Genomic DNA, 22,601 nt, shown 5'->3' with positions numbered 1-22,601 from the left:
AGGGGGGCGTTGCCCTCTCTCTTACGCGAACAAAAATGCAGGGCATCCTCAAGGCTTTCTCTAAGAAGTTTGTGTAAAATAATACGATAGAAAGGCTATAAAACAGTTAAGAAGATAGCTCTGTACGTTATTTGTGGTTCAAAGCGTTTTTTTTTCTGGTTAGGCTTTCCAAGATGCTTCCTTAGCATGACGCGATCGATCGATTGTAAATGGGCGTGTTTGCTGCTATATCCTCAGTTTATTTTTTCATAGAGTTTATCAGCTTGTACCTTCTTTTGTGATTCCTGAAATTTAAACTTTTTACATCATTAATACTCGAGTTAATACTAAACATTACAGTGCAGTTGGTAGCTATGTATGCATTAATCATTTGTAAAAAAAAAAAATTAAAAAAAAAAAAAAAAAAAAAAAAAAGCCTGGTCACCTGGTCAATTTTTGCATCTGAGCTGGACCAGAAACATATAATTAACTTTGTGTGGCCTAACAGAATTTTCTACTGACTGAGTAAGTAACTGACTGACTGACTGATGCCTTCAGACAAGCGTAACTCGATAAAGGCTAAGGCCATGGGCTTGATTTTTTCACTGTTTGACATTACTTCAGCCTGACTGGTGCCTATTGGCATACCGCAGTACGTACAATAAATTCTTCATGGACTTACCAGTGTCCTCCATTGTGTCCCATTCATCTTTGCTGACAGTGAAAAGTGTCGATTTGGTGGTAGCACGTGATAGCTTCCCTTCATAACAGAAATCATCTATATTTTTCATAGTGGCTATTTTGATTGCAGAGGTACTTTTTGAATTTGTACTGCTGTGTAATGGTTTGAACATAGTAGGCAACGGAGCATAATAGATACTTCACTTTTCAGACGATAATTAATATAGCTGGGGTGCGTGTCACTATTCAGATGCAGTATGCGTGAGTTCACCAGTCATAATAATTAAAAAAAGGTAACAAACAAGTACACAGAAAAAATTTGGAATTTTCAACTAGAGTAGGGACAATATAGCACATCGATTAAAAGTACTGAGACAAGTTGGGGTATAGTGCACGATATATTAAGGTTACGGGATACTGAGCGACTGTCAAACAAAAATTTTATTATGTAATTAAGGTGGGCTTGGTGTTGTTGTGTTGTGTATCAGCTGGTAACAGGCTTAAATTGTTGGGAGAATCATAGCGTGCTAACTGGACAGGTACAAGGTACAAGAAAACACACATAACAGTACAAGATAACATAGAAACAACACACTTAGCAACTGGCGCACCTGTAAGCGCATGCATAGTTTTGCTGACTAATGGCGATATTTTCCTGAACCAAAATTCAGGACTGTCAAACTAGTTGTTAACATTTTGTATAAACAGACTACTAGTTTGGCTTCTTGTCTTGGTCCTGACAGTCATTTGTTAGAAATAATGTTTCTAGTGCTTGTGATATCAATTAAAAAATTTATTTTGTGACCGCAGTGTCTTGCTTTATGCCATATTGTAGTCGTATTTCAGCAACTATACACATTATTCACAAATCCTCTTGTCAGTCCCTCACAAGTGATGTTCTTCAAACTTTAGAATTGTTAGTAAGTTCTCATGGTTCTTCATTGGTCTGATTTTTGGTTCATAGTTTTCACTAATTGGCATGGGGACAACTCATGTTTCCATAACAACATTTAAATTCCATGTTGATTAATGAGAAGTTGAGAATGCATAAATATTTGATAACAATGCATTAAGAAAAGTCAAACCCCTAATCATGAAAAATGATTGATAGTGTACATGTGGGGTTTACAGTATCCCGTAACCTTAAATTACAGTAAAACAATTAGAAGTGTGATATCCCTACTGTGCTCATGTTACCATAATGGAAATGCACAGTAGAGATATAACACTTCTTATTGTTTTACTGTGATTTAATATATCGTGCACTATACCCTAACTTGTTTCAGTACTTATTGTCGATGTGCTATGGTCCCTACTCTAGTTGAAAATTCCAAATTTTTCTGTATACTTGTTAATAATTCATAAATGGCTCAGACCATGAAGTGGTCGCAAGCTATTTAGAATTGTATGAAGAGGGTGAGGTTGAGCATATGCCCAGTTTTCATTCTCAAACAGCTGTGTTCACAACTTTGCACACCTCCGGTGCAAAGTAAAAACCCGCAATCGAACCCTCCAATTGGTCTTTGAGTAGATATTACAAATTAGGGTGGGTGGGTGGGTGGGAACATTGATATGCTCAACCTCACCCTCTTCATACAACCACTTCGTGGTCTGAGTCATTTATTAATTATATTTCAAAGGGCTCAATCTCACATATCAAAGGTGAGGTTTGTAGTTGCAGCCAGATGAGAGCACCGCTCTACCGTAGACTGAGTCCTCTGATGGTTTATTATAAAACTATTGGAATATTGACTCTGAGGACTAACGTCATTTTGTGATTATGTCCACATTGGTAGCTTTTGATGATGAGGCACCTCTAACTGAGTGCGCATTGAAAATTTGTGTCAATGCCTGATTGTTCTAGCATTGGCTTGAGACAGTGGGTACTGATCTGGAGGAGATTGGCTTGTATGGTTTTATAGTAGCTAGTAGTGGTCTTGTTTCTTGTCCATGGATAGGTTCAGTTCTTTTCTCGTAAGCTTGACTGAGACAGGGCATAGTGCCAGATTACTTGGAAATGAGGAAAAGAAAGAGTTGGCTATCTGTGAGCCTTGCCTGGATTGCTTGGCTAGGCTACCAGGAAAAAACAGACTCCATCTGATTTGTAAACTCATCTCAATATGTCTAGCCGAGACAAGTCTGTCAACCTGAAAGGTTGAGTAAGGGCTAACAGCATGGCAAGCTTAAGAGACAAATGCTTTAGTGGCATCTTGTTGTCTGCCAGAGATTCTATGTAATGAGAACTGTCTGGAATTCCAGGTACTGATATATCGTGGCAGTGGTGGTCTGACGTTGAGTATTTCCTTGATTAGTGTAATAATGACCAGGTGTTGGCCAATGTTATGACCATCAACTTGTTCATGCATTGATGAGATTGCTGATCGATCCGTAGGGGGGATAGGGGAATGACACAGCTTGTTGCATTTATCATGCCCAACAAGCGAGCCCAAGAAATTCCCAGCCTTGCTATTTTGCAGGCCTCCACCGGTATACACTTCATTCCTGTGGGGAGAAGCGTAGCTCCATTTCCATGGAGTCCTCAGTTAGACTTAGGAATTCCAGGGTTGAGCTGGGTTCATACTTCCTGCTGATTATGAACCCCAGATTTTCCAACAAATATGTCACCCCTGCCAGGCGATGGTGAATCATTTCTCTTGACTCCGCGAGCAATAGCATCCATGTAGGCTATTAGCCTCACCTCCTTCTGTCTCAGCAGCACTATGGCTGGTTTGAGAATTTTGGTGAATACCCATGCGGCTTGAAGGGGAGACAGGTGAACTGATAATCTCTCCCTTGGAATATAGATTATAGCTACTTTTTCTGTACTGATGGTGATGGATATCATGAAGAAGGCATCCTTTAGGTCGACCTTGGCTAACCAGTTCCCTGGCTGCAAGAGGTCTTTCAACTTGTGAATCCCCTCTGATGGTTGTAACTCCTCTATAGCTTGTTTCTGTAACAGCTCTGTGATCTCCTCCGTGATCAATTGGAGGTGGTCTGCTGAGAATTGAGGGAGAAGTGGAGACTGCTTCTGTTGTGATTTGGTCCAGAAGTCTATTCTATAGCCCTGTGCTGTGTTGTGAGCCACTGGTCCTGAATTATGGCCTGCCAATTGTGCAGGTGGTGTGTCTAAGACTAGTGGTTTGGTTGGAATTTGGAGTGCCTGAATGCCCTGGTGGATAATATGATGTTTCAACATACAACTCTGTATTGTAGTTGGCCTCTTCTCTGGGGGCCTTGGTTCTAGTAGCTCCCCCCCCCCCTGCTGTTGAGGGAGACATTTGGAAAGGGCATCTCAGGTATTCCTCTGCTCCGGGAATGGTGGCGAGTTATTCTACTCTGAGAACGATGATAAGTTATTCTACTCAGAGAATGGTGATGGTGAGTTCTTCCACTCTGAGAACTGGGGCTAGTTGTTTAACTCTGAGAACAGTGATAGTGAGTTGTTCTGTTCCGAGAATGGTGGTGGGCTGTTCAACTGTTCTTAGGCTGAAGCAACGTCGGATAGTGATAAATCAAGCCCAAAGTCTTACCAGCCAAGTGAATATTCGAGTGAATTGAATGTTTGTTTCAGCTCCAACGTACAATGTATGGAAGCAAAAAACCAGTGATCCTTCAGAGCATGTGTCTAAAAGTGTATTTACAATAATGACTCACCAGGAAGTGCACGTCTTCCTAACTTCAACAAAAAAAATCTTTATTATTTATTGTTAAACCTTTATTAAAATTTTTAATCTTTATTATAGCATGTCTTTATTATTTTAGAGTAGAATTATAAGGGAAGTACTATTACCTGGACTGGGCTGGACTGGACTGGAATCTGGGCTCGAGATTATTTTCAGTACATACTACACTCTCCCGCGTTTATCAAAGTGTGCTCTAGCCCATAGGCGGTGGAGACGGGGGGGGGGGGGGGGTCGGGCATGGCCCCCCCACTTTTATGGGTCACTGTTTGCAAGAAAAGATCGAGATACTCTAATAGAACAGTCAGCAAAATATAGATACTCTAATAGAGCAATCACAGTATTCAGAAAAGCAGTGTAGCAAGTTACTTAGCTACGTATGTGTAGTTATAAATAAGGAGATATAATTGGTAGAGAGCAGCTATTGTCAGCAGGCTGTGACCTTTTTTAAAATTTGTTTGTTCTTCAACTTACAGCTGGCCTGGCCCCCTCACTCTTTGGCCTGCTCCACCGCCCCTGCTCTAGCCAATTTCTTAAAACACTCTAATAGAATGTTCAGAATTTTCATAGCACATACTGAGTTGAGACAATATAGACTACCACCATGAGTATTATTCATGCTTTGCATAAACATGTATAGTGAAACAGTGTAAGGCATGCAGTGTGGGTGATTTTCACGGGTATATGATCTCCACTGTTCGTGATTGTTTTATTAGAATCTAGCTAATTGCTAACAGCTACGTGGGTGATTAGTCTCGATCCTTTTCTTCTTTCATCATTAGGTCAAGGTGGCAAAACAAGTCTGTTGCTCGAAACTAAGTTAACTACACGGCTTGGGACAACTAACTACCTAGGCAAATTACTGTACCTGGGCAGCTGTACCCATGAAAATCACCCATACTACATGCCTTACACTGTTTCACTACACCAACATAGCTACATGTTCCTACAAATAGTAATCGTGGTGGTAGTCTATATTGTCTCAACTCAGTTTGTGCCATTAAAATTCTGAACGTTCTATTAGAGTATTCAAGAAACTGGCTAGCACACTTTGATAAGAGTGAGAGAGTGTAGTACGTACTGAAATAAACTTGAACCCAGATTCCATTCCATTCCAGTGAAGTCCAGAATCCAGTCCAGTCCAGCTAATAGTACTTCCCGAATTAGAATCAATTGTTAAGTAATTCTTGCCATAATTTAATGGCTATAGTCTTTACCAAGGTCAATATTCTGTATGGTAATTAGGAACCAGTGTTGGACGTAACCCGTTACTTTTGTAACACGTTATGTAATGTTATTACTAACGACTATAACACCCTACATTTATTATGTTAGTATAATCCAATTTATAGTTACTTTACATAAGTAATGTGTTACTAAAGTAGCACATTACTACTCATTACTGTAATATTTTTACCTAATGAAGTACTAATACAATACTTAACTAGCACATTACAAGTATGTAATATATAGTTGTAATGTTTCATCACAGTGGCAGTAATAAGTAATATGTTACTTTTTAAAAATAACGGCCCAACACTGTCAGGAACTAATGATTTTTTATTATATATTATACACTTTGTTTTTGCAGATACAAGGACTGCCATAGCTCCCCAGAGAGCCATCACAGGCACAAAGACTGCCATGGCTCACCGAAGAGCCATCAAGGGCAAACATAAAGCAAACCAGTTTAAGATAATTATGCTCGGTGCTGAAGGAGCCGGAAAATCATGCACCGTTGATTCTTTACTACATAAGCCATTCAAGCATCAACCATCAACGATTGGTGCAAATATTGAAAATACATGTACTGTTGGTCGTGAGTTTGTAACAAACTGGAAACCCAAGAAAATTCATGAACAACTAATAGAAGTTGCTAAGCACTACAAATGTGAAGTAAAAAAAAGAATGACTGAAGCAATGAGAGACAGCAAAACACTCCTAGAACAGCAAGAAGAACAGGAAAAACCTCCACCAGAAGAATTAACTAAAGCAGAAGAGATATTACAGAACAAAGAAGTTCCTGAAGGTGATATCAGAGTAGTGATTTATGATGTCGGTGGTCAAGAGATTTATTATGAGCTTCAGTTTCTCTTCCTTGCATCACTTGATGTGGTGTTTCTAGCGTTTGATGCTTCTAAAGATCTTGATGATCCAGTAATCAGACGATATCGCTATAATAGAATTCAAAAAGTGTACAAAACACGAAAAGAGCAAACTACTCTTGAAGCTATTGAATTTGCCTTACAAACTATTCACAGTCGATGTGGAGTGAAAAGTGATAGTGGAGCACTTTCTCATTACACTCCTACTGTTGTACTGGTTGCTACTCATTCCAAAAAGTGTAAAAATAAAAATGGTGTTACTACAAAACTTAAGGACTACTTGATGGAGAAAAATCTTTCTAGACATTTGATTAAAAACAATTTTTCAACATATGGAATAATATTTATTGATAATGAGGAGAGAGATGACCCAGAGTACAAAGTAGCCATTTTACGTCTGCAAGAAATAGCAGTTAAAGCTGCCTGCTCTGCAATAGATGAAAATCGATATATATCATACTTAAATTTTGAAGTAGCTATATTAGAACAATCTTCCCGCAAATTTATTTCATGGCAAGATGCTTCTATAATTGCGCAAAACTCTGGATTGGAAGATGATCAAGATAAATTGTTGCCACTTTTAAATTTCTATACTAAGAGAGGCATTCTTCTCTACTATCCAGAAGTGAAGGCTTTGAAAAATCGAGTGTTTATCTCACCTCAAGAAGTTTCTGATCTTGTTTCCACTGTCATTAAAATACATGAATATACTGATGATATATTGCTTGAAGGTGATCTAAATAATAAGTGTATTCGCTTTGACAAGTTTGGGCTTCTAGAAGAAGATCTACTTGATGACATCTTGGAAAAGTCTGGTCGAGCTAAGGATAAAAATATTATTCTTGGGTTTTTAGAGAAGTTTGATCTCGTAGTTGAAGTTGATAGCGACACCAAATTTGAAAATGAACAGTCTTCATACACTCTACCTGAAAATGGTCAAGTTTTCTTTGTTCCAGCCATGCTGATATACAATGAGACAGAGACATACAGACCCAATCCTGAAAGTGTTGACAATGTTATTCTGTATCATTTCCCTGACAAATACTTGCCTGATATTGTCTTTAATCATCTTCTGGTGTCAGCTATAAAATGGAGGAAAGAATATCAGTATAGAATTCGTCGGTAAGTATTATGCTCACACGTACTTTAAATTTTCAAAGGCTAAATTTTTGAATAATTTGGAAATAACAATAGATTTTTGAAAATAAGTTTTATGAATCAGAACTACAAGTAGCTAATCTTTGAAGTGGTCATCAAGGTGAAAAGGATAGGGAAAATTAGGAGTTTGTTTCTATTTATCAGCTAGCTATATCAAGACACATGATAGTGTTGTGTGGCCAAGAAGGCCGGTGTGCCACACCATGAGTATATCTCAGGAAAAAAGAAATGCAAGTCTCGTGGATATGTAACTCCATGCTTTTGTTACTACAGTGTCCTCCACTGTTAGCACCCCACATACCAAATTCGAGCAACAGTCATAAAATATGAGCCCTTAAAATTCAGCCTTTTATCTTCATTTAGGGGGCTTGAGGGGCTTAGATTATTCTTTTAACATAGGCCATACCTATTTGAAAAGTTGTTGCTTGGACCCGACCAACCCAATTTTATGTAGAAAATAATTAAGGAAAGGAAAAAAAATCTGATCACGCGACACCTAGAAATTAATGTTGAAAGATTAAGATACTCTAATAAAACAGTCAGGAGTAAAATTTTGCTCCTGAAAAGCATATCTAATCCAAAACAGCCAAGCTGTAAAAAAAGAGTGCGGCCCTGAGAAAGGCTATGGTGAAAAAAGATGTGAAATCCAAGGTGGCGGCCAAGAAATGGCTGTGATGGTAGGTTAATGGTAAAAAATTTAATAACAATTCAGGTGAATTTTGTGCCAAGACCAAGCGGCACCAAATTCACCTGAATTGTTGTTATTAAAATTTTTACCATTAACCTACCATCACAGCCATTTCTTGGCCGCCACCTTGGATTTCACATCTTTTTTCACCATAGCCTTTCTCAGGGCCGCACTCTTTTTTTACAGCTTGGCTGTTTTGGATTAGATTTCACTTCTTTTTGTATTTGTATACCCCAAAGCCGACCTATGGCTGGCTTTAGGGCTTTTTAACCTGTCATTTTTTCTTTACTACAGGAAGAAGAAAAGATGAAGTAGGATGATTTCTTTGTAGCTGACCTCTCTGCAAGGTGATCCTTCTAGCTGATCTCTCTACTGGATGACTTGCTTGTAGCTGAACTCTCTACAGGGTGATTTGTTTGTAGCTGAACTCTCTACAAGGTAACTTCTTCTAGCTGATCTTTCTACAGGGTGATTTGTTTGTCTCTACAGGGCAATTTGTTTGCAGCTGAACTCTCTACATGGTAGTTTCTTTGTAGCTGAACTCTCTACAATGTAACTTCTTCCAGCTGAACTCTCTACAGGGTAACTTGTTTCTAGCTGAACTCTCTACAGGGTGATTTGTTAGTAGCTGAACTCTCTACAAGGTAACTTCTTCTAGCTGATCTTTCTACAGGGTGATTTGTTTGTCTCTACAGGGCAATTTGTTTGCAGCTGAACTCTCTACATGGTAGTTTCTTAGTAGCTGAACTCTCTACAATGTAACTTCTTCTAGCTGAACTCTCTACAGGGTAACTTGTTTCTAGCTGAATTCTCTACAGGGTGATTTGTTTGTAACTGAACTCTCTACAAGGTAACTTCTTCTAGATGATCTTTCTACAGGGTGATTTGTTTGTAGCTGAATTCTCTACAGGGCAATTTGTTTGCAGCTGAACTCTCTACATGGTAGTATCTTTGTAGCTGAACTCTCTACAATGTAACTTCTTCTAGCTGAACTCTCTACAGGGTAACTTGTTTCTAGCTGAACTCTCTACAGGGTGATTTGTTTGCAGCTGATCATGAACTCTCTACAAGGTAACTTCTTCTAGCTGATCTTTCTACAGGGTGATTTGTTTGTCTCTACAGGGCAATTTGTTTGCAGCTGAACTCTCTACATGGTAGTTTCTTTGTAGCTGAACTCTCTACAATGTAACTTCTTCTAGCTGAACTCTCTACAGGGTAACTTGTTTCTAGCTGAACTCTCTACAGGGTGATTTGTTAGTAGCTGAACTCTCTACAAGGTAACTTCTTCTAGCTGATCTTTCTACAGGGTGATTTGTTTGTCTCTACAGGGCAATTTGTTTGCAGCTGAACTCTCTACATGGTAGTTTCTTAGTAGCTGAACTCTCTACAATGTAACTTCTTCTAGCTGAACTCTCTACAGGGTAACTTGTTTCTAGCTCAACTCTCTACGGGTGATTTGTTTGTAGCTGAACTCTCTACAAGGTAACTTCTTCTAGATGATCTTTCTACAGGGTGATTTGTTTGTAGCTGAATTCTCTACAGGGCAATTTGTTTGCAGCTGAACTCTCTACATGGTAGTTTCTTTGTAGCCGAACTCTCTACAATGTAACTTCTTCTAGCTGAACTCTCTGCAGGGTGACTTGTTTCTAGCTGATCTCTCTACAGGGTGACTTGTTTCTAGCTGAACTCTCTACAGGGTGATTTGTTTGTAGCTGAACTCTTTGCATGATTGTTTCTTTGTAACTGAACTCTCTACAATGTGACTTCTTCTAGCTGATCTCTCTACAGGATGACTTGTTTCTAACTGAACTCTCTATAGTGTGATCTGTTCATAGCGGAACTTTCTACTGGGTGATTTGTTTGCAGCTAAACTCTTTGCATGATTGTTTCTTTGTAACTGAACTCTCTACAAGGTAACTTCTTCTAGCTGATCTCTCTACAGTGCAGTTTGTTTGTAGCTGTATTCTGTACAGGGTGATTTATTTGAGCTGAACTCTCTACATGATGGCTTCTTTGTAGCTGAACTCTCTATTAGGTACCTTCTTCTAGCTGATCTGACTACAGGGTGACTTGTTTGTAGCTGAATTCCCTACAGAATAACTTGCAATGTAATATAACTGTGTAAATTATACATGCAGCTGAATGCTTTATTAGGGTGACTGTTCTATTAGAGTATCTCGATCTCGCATTTGCTGCACGTAGTTGCCTTTCGAATCATAATTCAGTGATTTGTAATCCGATTCTTCTGTACTACTGCAAGAACTTTCTATGATGATTATTCCAGCTACATACTGATTTTCAGTTCATTGCTCTAAGCGGTTTGCCTGGTAGACACGAAAACTAATAGTTTTTTTATTCATAAAAATCGATCGCGTAATTTTGACACAGGTTGGGTTTTGTGTCATATCTCCATGGTCTTTATCTCGATTCCTTTCAAACCACAAAAAGGCACTCCTACGATGGTTGCTCCATCTACATATCAATTTTCAACTGATTCCTCCAAGGGATTTACCCTGTAGGCGTGACAGACCTTCGACCTTATTTTACGCAAATAATCGGTCATAACTCCGTGAATGTTCATCGGATTCCTACCAAAGTTGGTACGGAGATCCGCCTTAATGAGCCCTTTAAGTGTGCCAAATTTCAGTCCAATCTGAGCACGCATTCGTGTTTTATGGCGAATTTTGCGAAGTGTGCGAAATGAAGAAGATGAAGAAGAAGAAAAAAACGAAGAAATTAAAACGAAATTTTGTTCGCTCGTATCTTGGAAATGGCTGGAGCGATTTTCTTCAAATTTGGTATGTAGACTCCCCTAACTGGGCGGCACGTCTCTAGCAAATTTGGTTCCAATCGGATAAGGGATCACAGAGCTACATAGGTGTGAAAATTGCGTTTTCTTTCTTCCTGTTAATATACTCACGGTGTGGCGCGCCGGCTTCTTGGGCCGCACGACACACTATCGTGTGTCTTGATACCAAATGTTATCTGTTGGCATATATAGAGTCTATATCCAGTGCCCCCATGGCCCTGGCTATGACAATCTAGGATATGAAACCTCAGTGCTATCAATAGCTTAGTGAGTCATGTATGTAGCTACTAGCTATTTTATATAGTTATGCATGTGGCTTATAGAAGATATTTGACATATTTGTGGACAGTGCAGCCAGTGTAAAAATGTTTTTAAATTTGAAACATGTCTGAAACAGAAACTAGCTATCTGTTTTTGTGTTTTTCTTCTTTCTGTTTTTGCCTACCGACCGACCCATTTTGTTGTAAAGATAATCCGAGCAACAACTTTTCAAATAGGTATGGCCTTACTGTACAAAAACCATTATAGGATGCAAATGTGTAACTTAAATTTCTTGAGTTTGGTGCATTTTAAGAACACATTGAGGCTAAATCACATACCAAGTTTGGTGGGAATCTGATAAATAGTCATAGAGCTGTGGATGATTATTTGCACTTTGTTTGGGAGGATCAAAGTGCTGCTGCATTCTGTATTTCCATATTGTACCAATTAGCTGCATAACTGTACTGTATGAGTCACATAACACAGTTATGTAGATAATACAGTACAGTTATGCAGCACAGTTATGAAGGAATATTATGAAAACAACCCCATTCAGACAGCGCAATTGATCATGTGCATGACATCGTAGATCACTAAAACTAGCCAGACTAATCCTACCAGTTGATTCTATGACATGAAAACTTACTGATAGTCTGACATGGAAAATTGATGCAACAACCTCACACAGACAGTATGATGGGTCACGTGCATGATACTGTCAAATGTTAAAACTATAGCCAAACTAATTCTACAACTTCATTCTACGACTACAAATATGACAACTTACTGTTAGTCTGATCACCGAAAATTGAAGCGATTTGGGTACTCAAGAAAATCACTCTGAGCAAGGAAGTACAAAGAACACTTAAAGCATCGCTTATGCTTGTGTGTACAAAAAATACAGCACTTGGGTTTGTCTCAAGGCAAATACAGCAAATCAGCTTTGCCTTGACCTGTATTAGCCTTTCAACACACCCCCTCATGCTGTATTTTCCGTACACATGTGCAGCCTTAAAAAGGCCAACTCGTTGTCACCCCTACAGGGTAAACTGCTTATGGGAATTGGTAAGTGCAAAGGTTAACCATCATAGCTAAAACCTTTTGTGGAAATCACATTGGCAGCTATAGAGTTACAGTACAAGGCAAAAACCAAATAACTGTAAATCCAGGGGTCAAGGTACTCTTCTAATAGAACAGTCACTACGGATGCTTGAAAAACTTACTGTACCAAGGAGCAGGGACCTCCATACAAAACACCCAAATCCTTAACCACTGAACAGTAGGGATTTTCCCACAAAGTTGTTGTAATAATTATCCTCTTGTTTCACTACTTCAGTGACATGCCAATGTAGGGATTTTCCCACATAGCTATGTTGTATGTATTAGCTACCATCATTCATATAATCTTGTTTTTCACTATTTTTTAAACTTTGGAACCCTACATCATTTCTAATAATTTAGTTTGTTAACTTTTTGTTATTGCATAGCTATGTTATACACTTTGGCTGTGACTGCTTGTTAAACTTTCTGCTCATCTAAAGGTAATAGAGTAAGGGATGTGGTTTGCCATGTCTAGTTTTCTACAGCAATACTGCAGTTGTTTGCAGCTACATCATTTAGTGGCGTGGTCACAGAGTGCACTGATCATTAAGTGCGAGGCCGTGTTCTTATCGTTTAGGGGTGTGGTCAGATCAGCGATCATTTTATACTTGGTTTTATAAGAGCAGCTACACCTGTCTACTCCACCTACAGTGGCTTGAACATTTCAAATAGTTTTGTGGCATCAAAATGTGCTCCGCTTAGGAAAGTGTCGATGCATAAAATTAACACCTTGGAAAATTTCCTTGTATGAAGAGAGGTCGACCATGTAATTGAAAATAAAATGAAAGTCAAAGTACAGAAGGCAGATACTTGTCAGAACTAGAAAAGGTGCATGTCACCAGTGAGTTTTTTATTGTAGCATAAAAAAGTGGCCGTGCTCTGCTTTGTTTGTCCTCTATAGCCTTGCAACTGTGGCCAGTGGGGCAGTCTGGGACACAAAATTTTTAAAATTCAATTTTTGGCTGTCTGTGATTGTTTACTTTTATACATTGTTTAGCATTATAAAACTTTTTTGAGAGTGCAGTAATTGATTGATGTATATCGTGGGTGATAAAATGTCAAAGAGGGTTACATGACAAGCATGTTTGTAATTGTATGATCATAGTGGTTCTCATTTCAGTTTTGTTTGTGCATCAATTAGCTACTTTTATATTTTTTAGGATATTTCGTGGAATTGGAGTGTTTGACTTCAACAACAACAAGCAAAGTTTTACATTGCAGCAATGTTCCAAGACCAGTTGTATCAAGTGTTACATCAGTGTGCATCAACAAGAAGTGAACAACATGACGTTATGGAGTCAACGTGAGAAACTGCTACTGTGTTTGGAAGAGTCTATTTTACAAATCCACGACAGTTGTATTTCCAAATCCAGAAAACCTATTGCTTATTTGGATTGTCCTTTGCGGCATAATGAACAACATGAACCACATTTAGTCCTCAAGTCTATTACAGCTGATGCAGAACTTTTTTGTAGTAAGAACAATGCAAAAATAGATGTGACATATTACTATTTGTTAGTGAAGCTCAAAAATCCTCCTGGTGAGTGAGCATACATCATTAGTTTGAGGAAATGGTCATATGAAATATTCATTAAAATGTTCTATACATACACATACTGTATAATAGCTGTACTTGTATGAAAATATGTCACAAGTGCAAACAGTTTTAAACACAATTACAGTGTAAACAACTATATACACTTAATGTGGACTAATGGACTTCCTCATTGATACATTGCTAATAGATTTGTATACTGATTCTATTTTTTACTGATATACATACTTTAAATACCAAGTACTCACCTGCTGCTAGTACAAGTACCAATACCAAGTACCTTACTTCATAGCTGCTCACGTTTATTAATAACACCATACATATATTTTGTTTGCGTATTTCATGATGTTCTTGTACAAGTTTTTACATAGTAATTGCAATACAAGGTTATGATGAACTGACGATGCAATTAAGATTTACTTACTTGAAAATAGAAGTCATTCAAATGCAAGCCAGTTTAGCAGCTAGTCCACTATTCTTCTATGCTCTACTTTGGTTTGATAAAGAGTTATGTAATGGTGCTAGCAAAAACAGCATTTGATAAATAGAAATATTGTAATGAAACAGCCATAGTAAATGGCTACTTGCCATGATTGACTGTTCTATTAGAGTATATTGATTCTATTTCTTGGATGTGCAGAGCATAGATGAGTAATTTTGCCAGTAGTCATTAGCATTATGCCTGGCATCCATTGCACGAATAAAATAAACAAGTAATAATGAGCGTGTTACTGTTTGTTACTCCCGCATGTAATGAGAATCAGTATTTGCAACAATATAATGGTCAATTCCGATGCTTTATGAAAACAGTAGTATCAGCCAAATATTGGTACTAGATTTGGTGTAGTCCTAGTTGCTAATATTCTCATCAACTTACTCAAGTGTCCACTTGTATTTGTACAATACCTGCAATAATATTGTAGTTTTGGTAATCGCAACATTTAGTTTACTGTATGATCATGTAGCTATGTATTCATGTGTATATGTAGATCCTAATACACCAACCATTCAGCAGTTAATCAGTCAAGTTAGAACTGAAATTGCCCCAAAGTGGTATGATCTGGGAGTAGAATTGTTAGGTAAAAAGTATGTTAAGAAGTTAAAAGTCATCGGAACTGATAACAAAGGAAATACTGAGGGCTGTTGTACTGAAATGTTCAATTTTTGGCTCCAAACAGATACAAAAGCAAGTTGGACTAAGTTAGTTGAGGCTTTAAGGTCTAAAAGTGTACAACACGATGTACTGGCTGATGAAATTGAGAAAAAATTTGTTGCTGGTAAATTAATGACATTGTTTAGCTGTTTGTACATAAGCTTTATATATTATAGCCTCTGATGCTGCCAACGATGAAGCACTGGATAGTGGTACAAAAATTGGTAAGGAGTTTATGAATTTATTGCACTGTAATCATTTTCGTCTTCAATTAGCTTCTGGTAGTGATAAACTAGCTAGCAGGGAAGATGACACAAGAGGTAACAATTGTTTCATTGCAAAGACTTTCCAGTCTGTTACATATGTAGAACTGTACTTACTGCTTGTGGTACAGCTTGAGGATAACTTGATTACACATGATTGAGAAGCCAAACTTGTTTGGGTGGCAAATTGGGTATCCTCAAGATCTTATGTACTTGCACTCAATTTTCAGTAGCATTTTAACCTACGTATGTATACTGGGTAGGGCTCCATCACCGATAAAAACAGCCTTTGAAACAGTAGTCGGTCATGCATAACTACACAGGAAACCATTGCAAGTACTTATTGAGCAGGTCTGCTTTGGTTACTGTTTGTATTTATACTACTACTACCATTTGTGATACTGTAACATACAGTACGCAGGGTGTAAATATTATTATTATTATTATTAAATAGTTTTAATGCCTTTCATAGGAATTTAGGTAAAAATGAACAGACAGTATAATTAATTTTCTGTGCATATTGAGCTACTCAATGAAATAAAGCAAAGTTCTTTTGCACTTGCAAAATATTCAGACAAGATGTTTATAAATGTAGTGCAGTAGTCAAAAGATTAAATGTCACACAATATGTAGCATGTAAAGTTTCACATGCATAATTATATTATAATAGTTCTTAGCTGCCACCGAATGCTTGTTAACAATGTGACCAGTAAAGTGTCCGGAATTCACTGAGTTATCAGTGCAAAAGGAAAATTTCAATATCAATCAAAAAATAATGTATAGGTTGGCATTAGGGAACATAAGTAAAGCAAATTTTGTGCTATCACTCATAATTTCACTGTATCAAGACACACGGTAGTGTGTCGTGCGGCCCAAGAAGCCGGCGCGCAACCCCGTGAGTATATTGACAGGAAGAAAGAAAACGCAATTTTTGCACCTCCGTAGCTCTGTGCTGCCTTGATGAAACAAGACAAATTTTGCTGTGTACATTCCCTCCAACTTCAGTACTCCACATCCCAAATTTGAGCGAAATCGCTTCAGGCATTCCTGAGATATGCGACTTCAAAAATTGGCTTAGTTTCTTCGTTTTTTTCTTCTTATTTTTCTTCCTCTTTTCGCACACTTACAAAAACTGCTATAAAACGCGAATGCGTTATCCAATTGCCTTGAAATTTGGCACACAGAAGGGGGGTATAAAGGCGCATCTCGGTACCAACTTTGGCTGGAATACCATAAACAGGCAAAGCGTTATGAGCGATTATGCACGAAAAATAACACCAATATGTTGTCACGCCTACAGGGTAAACCGCGTATGGGAAGAAGCTGAAAATCGGTGGGTGAATAGGTTAACTATTGAACCTCAAACCTTTTGTGGTTTGAAAGAAATCGAGCTAAAAACCAGGAAGATACAGCGAAAAAATCAACAGTGTGTAACAATTATGCAATCGAGATTAGCAATTTTTTTATATTTTATTATTATTATTATTATGCTTGCCACGCCTACCAGATAAACCACTTGGGGTAATGCTTTGAAAATCGCTGTACAGATGGAGTTATCATCTTAGAAAGGCTCTTCAATGGTGTAGAAGAATCAGACTTAAAGCCACGGAGTTATAACACGAAATCCAACTTGGTGTAGCAAGTGCAAGATCGAGATACTCTAATAGAGCAGTCATCCTAATAGAGCAGTCACCCTGAACAGAATTCAAGAGATCGGTTAGAAATAAGTAACCTGTATAGAGATCAGCTACAAACAAATCACCCTGTAGAGAGTTCAGCTACAAACAATTCACCCTGTTCAGACATCAGTTAGAAGAAGTTTTCTTGTAGAGAGTTCAGTTACAAACAAATCACCCTGTTGAAAGATCAGCTAGAAGATGTCACCTTGTAGATAGTTCAGTTACAAAGAAACCACCATGTAGAGAATTCAGCTACAAACTAGTGACCCTGTAGATACATCAGCTAGAAGAAGTTACCTTGTAGAGAGTTCAGCTACAAAGAAACCATCATGTACAGAATTCAGCCACAAACAAATCATGTATAGAGAGTTCAGCTACAAACAAATCTTCCTGTAGAGAGATCAGCTAGAAGAAGTTTCCTTGTAGAGAGTTCTGCTACAAACAAATCACCCTGTAGAAAGATCAACTAGAAGAAATCACCTTGTAGAGAGTTCAGCTTCAAAGAAACAATCATGTGAGAGTTCAGGTACAAACAAATTGTCCTGTAGAGAGATCAGCTAGAAGAAGCTACCTTGTAGAGAGTTCAGCTACAAAGAAACCATCATGTAGATAGTTCAGGTACAAACAAATCACCCTGTAGAAAGATCAGCTATAGAAGAAATCACCTTGTAGAGAGTTTAGCTACAAAGAATCTATCATGTAGAGAGTTCAACTACAAACAAATCACCCTGTAGAAAGATCAGCTATAGAAGAAATCACCTTGTAGAGAGTTCAGCTACAAAGAAACCAACATGTAGAGAGTTCAGCTACAAACAAATCGGCCTGTAGAGAGATCAGCTAGAAACAAGTCACCTTGTAGAGAGTTCAGCTAGAAGAAGTCACGTTGTAGAGAGTTCAGCTACAAAGAAACCACCATTTAGAGAGTTCAGCTGCAAACAAATCACCCAGTAGAAAGTTCAGCTATGAACAGATCACCCTGTTGAGAGTTCAGTTAGAAACAAGGAATCCTGTAGAGAGATCACCTAGAAGTATCGCCTTGTAGAGAGTTCAGCTACAAACAAATCACCCTGTAGAGAGATCAGCTAGAAGAAGTTACCTTGTAGGGATTTCAGCTACAAACAAATCACCCTGTAGAGAGTTCAGCTACAAAGAAACCATTCTGTAAAGAGCTCAGTTGCAAACAAATCACTTGTGCAGAATTCAGCTACAAACAAATCACCCTGTAGAGAGATCAGCTAGAAGAAATTACCTTGTAGATAGTTCAGCTACAAACAAATCACCCTGTAGAAAGATCAGTTAGAAGAAGTTACCTTGGAGAAAGTTCAGCTACAAAGAAACCATTTTGTAAAGAGCTCAGCTGCAAACAAATCACCTGTACAGAATTCAACTACGAACAAATCACCCTGTAGAGAGATCAGCTATAAGAAGTTACCTTGTAGATAGTTCAGCTACAAACAAATCTCCCTTTAGAGAGATCAGCTAGAAGAAATTACCTTGTAGAGAGTTCAGCTACAAAGAAACCACCATGTAGATAGTTCAGCTACAAACAAATCACCCTGTAGAGAGAGCAATTAGAAGAAGTCACCTTGTAGAGTGTTCAGTTACAAAGAAACTACCATGGAGATTTCTGTAATCAATATATGTGACCGGATTTGCGAAAAGGGGTCTTCCACACACATCCAATTCCGTAAACGTTGGAGACCATAACTCAGTGTTCAAGTAACATATTAACCTGAAAATTTCACCATGTATTCAGCTATAGTGGTGCTCACCACTGCCCAAATATCAAGGCAATAGCTCTTTCCAATCTGAAGTTATCAATTGTCAAAATTGGCAAATTGGATGTGTGTGGAAGACCCCTTTTCGCAAATCCAGTCACATATGTATTATACAGTATATATAATTTGTACATTTACTGATAAAATATTTAAAGTACATCTACTTCATCTTTTCTTCTTCCTGTAGTAAAGAAAAAAACATAGGTTAAAAAAGTCCCAAAGCTGGCCATAGGCCGGCTTTGGGGTATACAAATACAAAAAGAAATAAAATCTAATCCAAAACAGCCAAGCTGTAAAAAAAGTGTGCGGCCCTCAGAAAGGCTATGATGAAAAAAGATGTGAAATCCAAGGTGGCGGCCAAGAAATGGCTGTGATGGTAGGTTAATGGTAAAAAATTTAATAACGACAATTCAGGTGAATTTTTGTGCCAAGACTAAGCGGCACCAAATTCACCTGAATTGTTGTTATTAAAATTTTTACCATTAACCTACCATCACAGCCATTTCTTGGCCGCCACCTTGGATTTCACATCTTTTTTCACCATAGCCTTTCTGAGGGCCGCACACTTTTTTTACAGTTTGGCTGTTTTGGATTAGATAGCTACTACAGTAGGTACTTGATTATCCGGGCACAGACTCTCGAATACTCAAACAGTTATCCAGACAAGTTCACTTATTTGTAATTAAACTGGCACACAGGTGTTTGGATAATGGAGAGCCTACTGTGGTATCATTCACACTAGCCTGAACAATTTTCGATGAACTCTTGTCTCCTTCACTAATCGCGAGTAGATGGGTGTGGCACTGCTACAGAATCTAAATGTCTGATCCATCAAGGATGTCTACTCAACAGGTGCTGTTTCACTATACCTTGCTATCTATAATTTTTTCATCTACTGGGGTGTAGAATATAACAGTTATAACACGATTTCTCGGGATATGACAAATATATACGCACTAGCACCTGCGGCGCTTGTGCATATATTTTTGTCATATCCCTTGTATAAACGTGTTATAACTATAAAATGTACCATATAGAAGGAAACTTTGGCGAATTTGGCGATTTGCTAAAAGTTTGCCAAAGTTAATCTCCCGATTACTCGTAGCGCCTGAGATTAACATCTTTATAGCTAAAGATTGAACTTGAATTCGCTTCGCCAAGTGCAAGTTATACTAAGTTTGCTATTTAGTAAAGTTTACCACTACCAAAGTTTCTCTCTGTATCTATGGAAGCCATACTGTAGTCTATTAACACTCAGCGATAGAACCTTGACTGATGGCCATGGTAAAGATGGATAAAAGGTAATACAATAGCGCAAGCATTGTATGTTTATCAATATACCAAAGGTTTTTTCTTAAGCTAACTAGAAACGTTTCTGCGAAAGAATTAGGGCTGTAGCTGTAGCCAGTTTTCCGCTATACTTGACTGAAGGCGTCAGGCAGGCAGACAGTAGAAAATTCCATTGAATAAAATTTTTTTTAAATTCTGTAGCAACTTGACGGAAACGTTTCTGGTCAATCTGAAAACACTTTTGGCAGTGGCAGATCTACAAATTTTCAGAGGGGTTTCAGATTCCACTCAACTTCAGCCTAGCTGTAAGTTGAAGACCAAAAAAAAAGAAAAGGTCGCAACCTGCTGTACAACGTTATAATTGTGATTTCAAAGGCTAAACTATGAAGATTTTTGCCAGTAGAGAATCCTTCTATAACACACGTGGCGATTTTATCACTGACACGATGACTCATCAATAAATTTGGGGTGCACGCTATTTTCAGAGGGAAACCATTGCAACCCCCCTGTATCTGCCACTGTTTGGGCTTGGTTTTACCCAACCAATCCTGTCATGTTGTTGTGAGGAAAAATCGAGGCAGATTTTTGGGTTATATTATATCACAGATTGCCCCCACACCTTTGATGTCCCTACTATACAGTACAATAGTACTGTATGATATTAATGGCTAACTATGCAGGTTTATAAAGAACCAGAATATAAATGCAGCATAACTATCAGATTTGCACCAAACCAGCAGTTTGCACCATTTATGCCTTCTAAGACTATGCATAGTCAACATTGTATATGGTCAGTTAAGCATGCTAATTTTAGGGGGTCTGGAGGCATGTCCTTACAGGAAAATTTTGTAAATTAAGTGTCAGGAGAAAGTGTTTTAGCAACTAATTAAGTACTATTTATGCTTGATGTTGTACAAGCTTGATTAATAATGATTGTATGACACAACCAGCTTCAACCATGCATTTGTTTACATTTTATATCTGCATGCTTCTGTACCAGCTAAAAGTAATTGGAATAAATTTTTGCAATTAGCTACTGTTTTTAAATCTTGTATTAACATAATAGAGTCTAAATTTGTAATTAGCTTAGTCTGGCCATTTTGACAGAAACTTCAGATGGATGAAATTTCACACCAATATAATAATAGTTATACCACGGGCATGAGTGCTTTGCCTGATATATACGCACGCATCCGAGGCCAAGTGCATATATACAGGCAAGGCAGAAGTGCCCATGGTATAACTAATGTGTTCTACTTTAGTATGCAGGCTTACCTAATTGTGACCGAATTTTTGAAAATCACCCATATGGGCGTATTTGAAACCTAAAGTATTTAATGATTAAATCAGAAACTATACAAGTATAAGAAAAAAAATTGGAATTTTAAATTAGATTAGGGCGTGTGAGTGTAGCACAGTAGGGATATTCACTTCTTATTGTTTTACAGTATTTGGACATTACGTACTACTCCGATCCAGCTTGTTTCAGTACTTTTTATTATAGCATTATATACACTGTTCCTAATCTAATCTAAAATTCCAATTTTTTTCTTGTACTTGTTTGTGAAAATTTTTTTTGCAAGCTCATGACCACTTAATATCTGCTGAGTTACTCACAGCACTATTATACTAGATTATGACTCATGCAATAATAACTGATCAGTGGGTGTGGCTCAACATAAGCCTGCAGACAATAATGGACGTGGATTCGTGCATACCTACAGACTAATGAATGGGCGTGACTGCCATATGTCTACAGACAGTAATTTACGTAAGTGGACGTGGATTCGTGCATGCCTACACTTTGATGAATGGACGTGGCTACCATACGTCTACAGACTGTAATTTATGTAAGTGGGCGTGGCTCACGAAAGGAACAGAGCTATGCTATGACGTGTAGTACCACGTCCACATTTAATTTAGCACGTGGGGTCAGACCCAAATCTGTGAAGCAGGACCTGGATGACCCGACTCGGTTTAACATTTTTACTAAATAAACTATATTTATTGACTTACGCATTGCTATATAGTTCGCTGTGAGTTGTTCTCTCTGATCGATATCAACAGCGAGTCACACGCGTGTGTGTTTTTGGTGCAACTGGCGACCACATGTATTCGAATAGTTTGATGCAATATACACTGGTATGGAAGTTGTACTGTGGTCTATTAACACTCAGCGGTAGAACCTTGACTGATGGCCATGGTAAAGAAGGATAAAAGGTAAGACAATAGCGCAAGCATTGATGCTTATCAATATACCAAAGGTTTTTTCTTAAGTGAACTAGAAACCGTTTTTGCAAAAAATTAGGGCTGTAGCTGTAGCCACTTTTCTGCTACGCTTGACTGAAGGCATCAGGCAGGCAGGCAGGCAGTAGAAAATTCTATTAAATAATTTTTTTTGTAAATTCTGTAGCAACT

At 38.0% G+C, this 22,601-nt stretch overlaps 1 protein-coding gene across 1 annotated transcript in view; it reads left to right on the top strand.

The window, feature by feature from the left end:
* Window positions 1–22,601, top strand: part of LOC136240297 (uncharacterized) — a 73,893-nt gene that overhangs the window by 42,057 nt on the left and 9,235 nt on the right. Inside the window, exons 4-8 of the mRNA XM_066031245.1 lie at window positions 5,935–7,570; window positions 13,626–14,005; window positions 15,010–15,297; window positions 15,350–15,397; window positions 15,449–15,493. Of these exons, the coding sequence (XP_065887317.1) occupies window positions 5,935–7,570; window positions 13,626–14,005; window positions 15,010–15,297; window positions 15,350–15,397; window positions 15,449–15,493 (2,397 nt within the window). The remainder of the gene's footprint in view (window positions 1–5,934; window positions 7,571–13,625; window positions 14,006–15,009; window positions 15,298–15,349; window positions 15,398–15,448; window positions 15,494–22,601) is intronic.

This window comes from Dysidea avara, chromosome 1 (assembly GCF_963678975.1).
Source record: "Dysidea avara chromosome 1, odDysAvar1.4, whole genome shotgun sequence".
Classification (NCBI taxonomy): domain Eukaryota; kingdom Metazoa; phylum Porifera; class Demospongiae; order Dictyoceratida; family Dysideidae; genus Dysidea; species Dysidea avara.
Note: the sequence above shows the minus strand (reverse complement) of the source record. Positions and strands in the feature narration are given on the sequence as shown.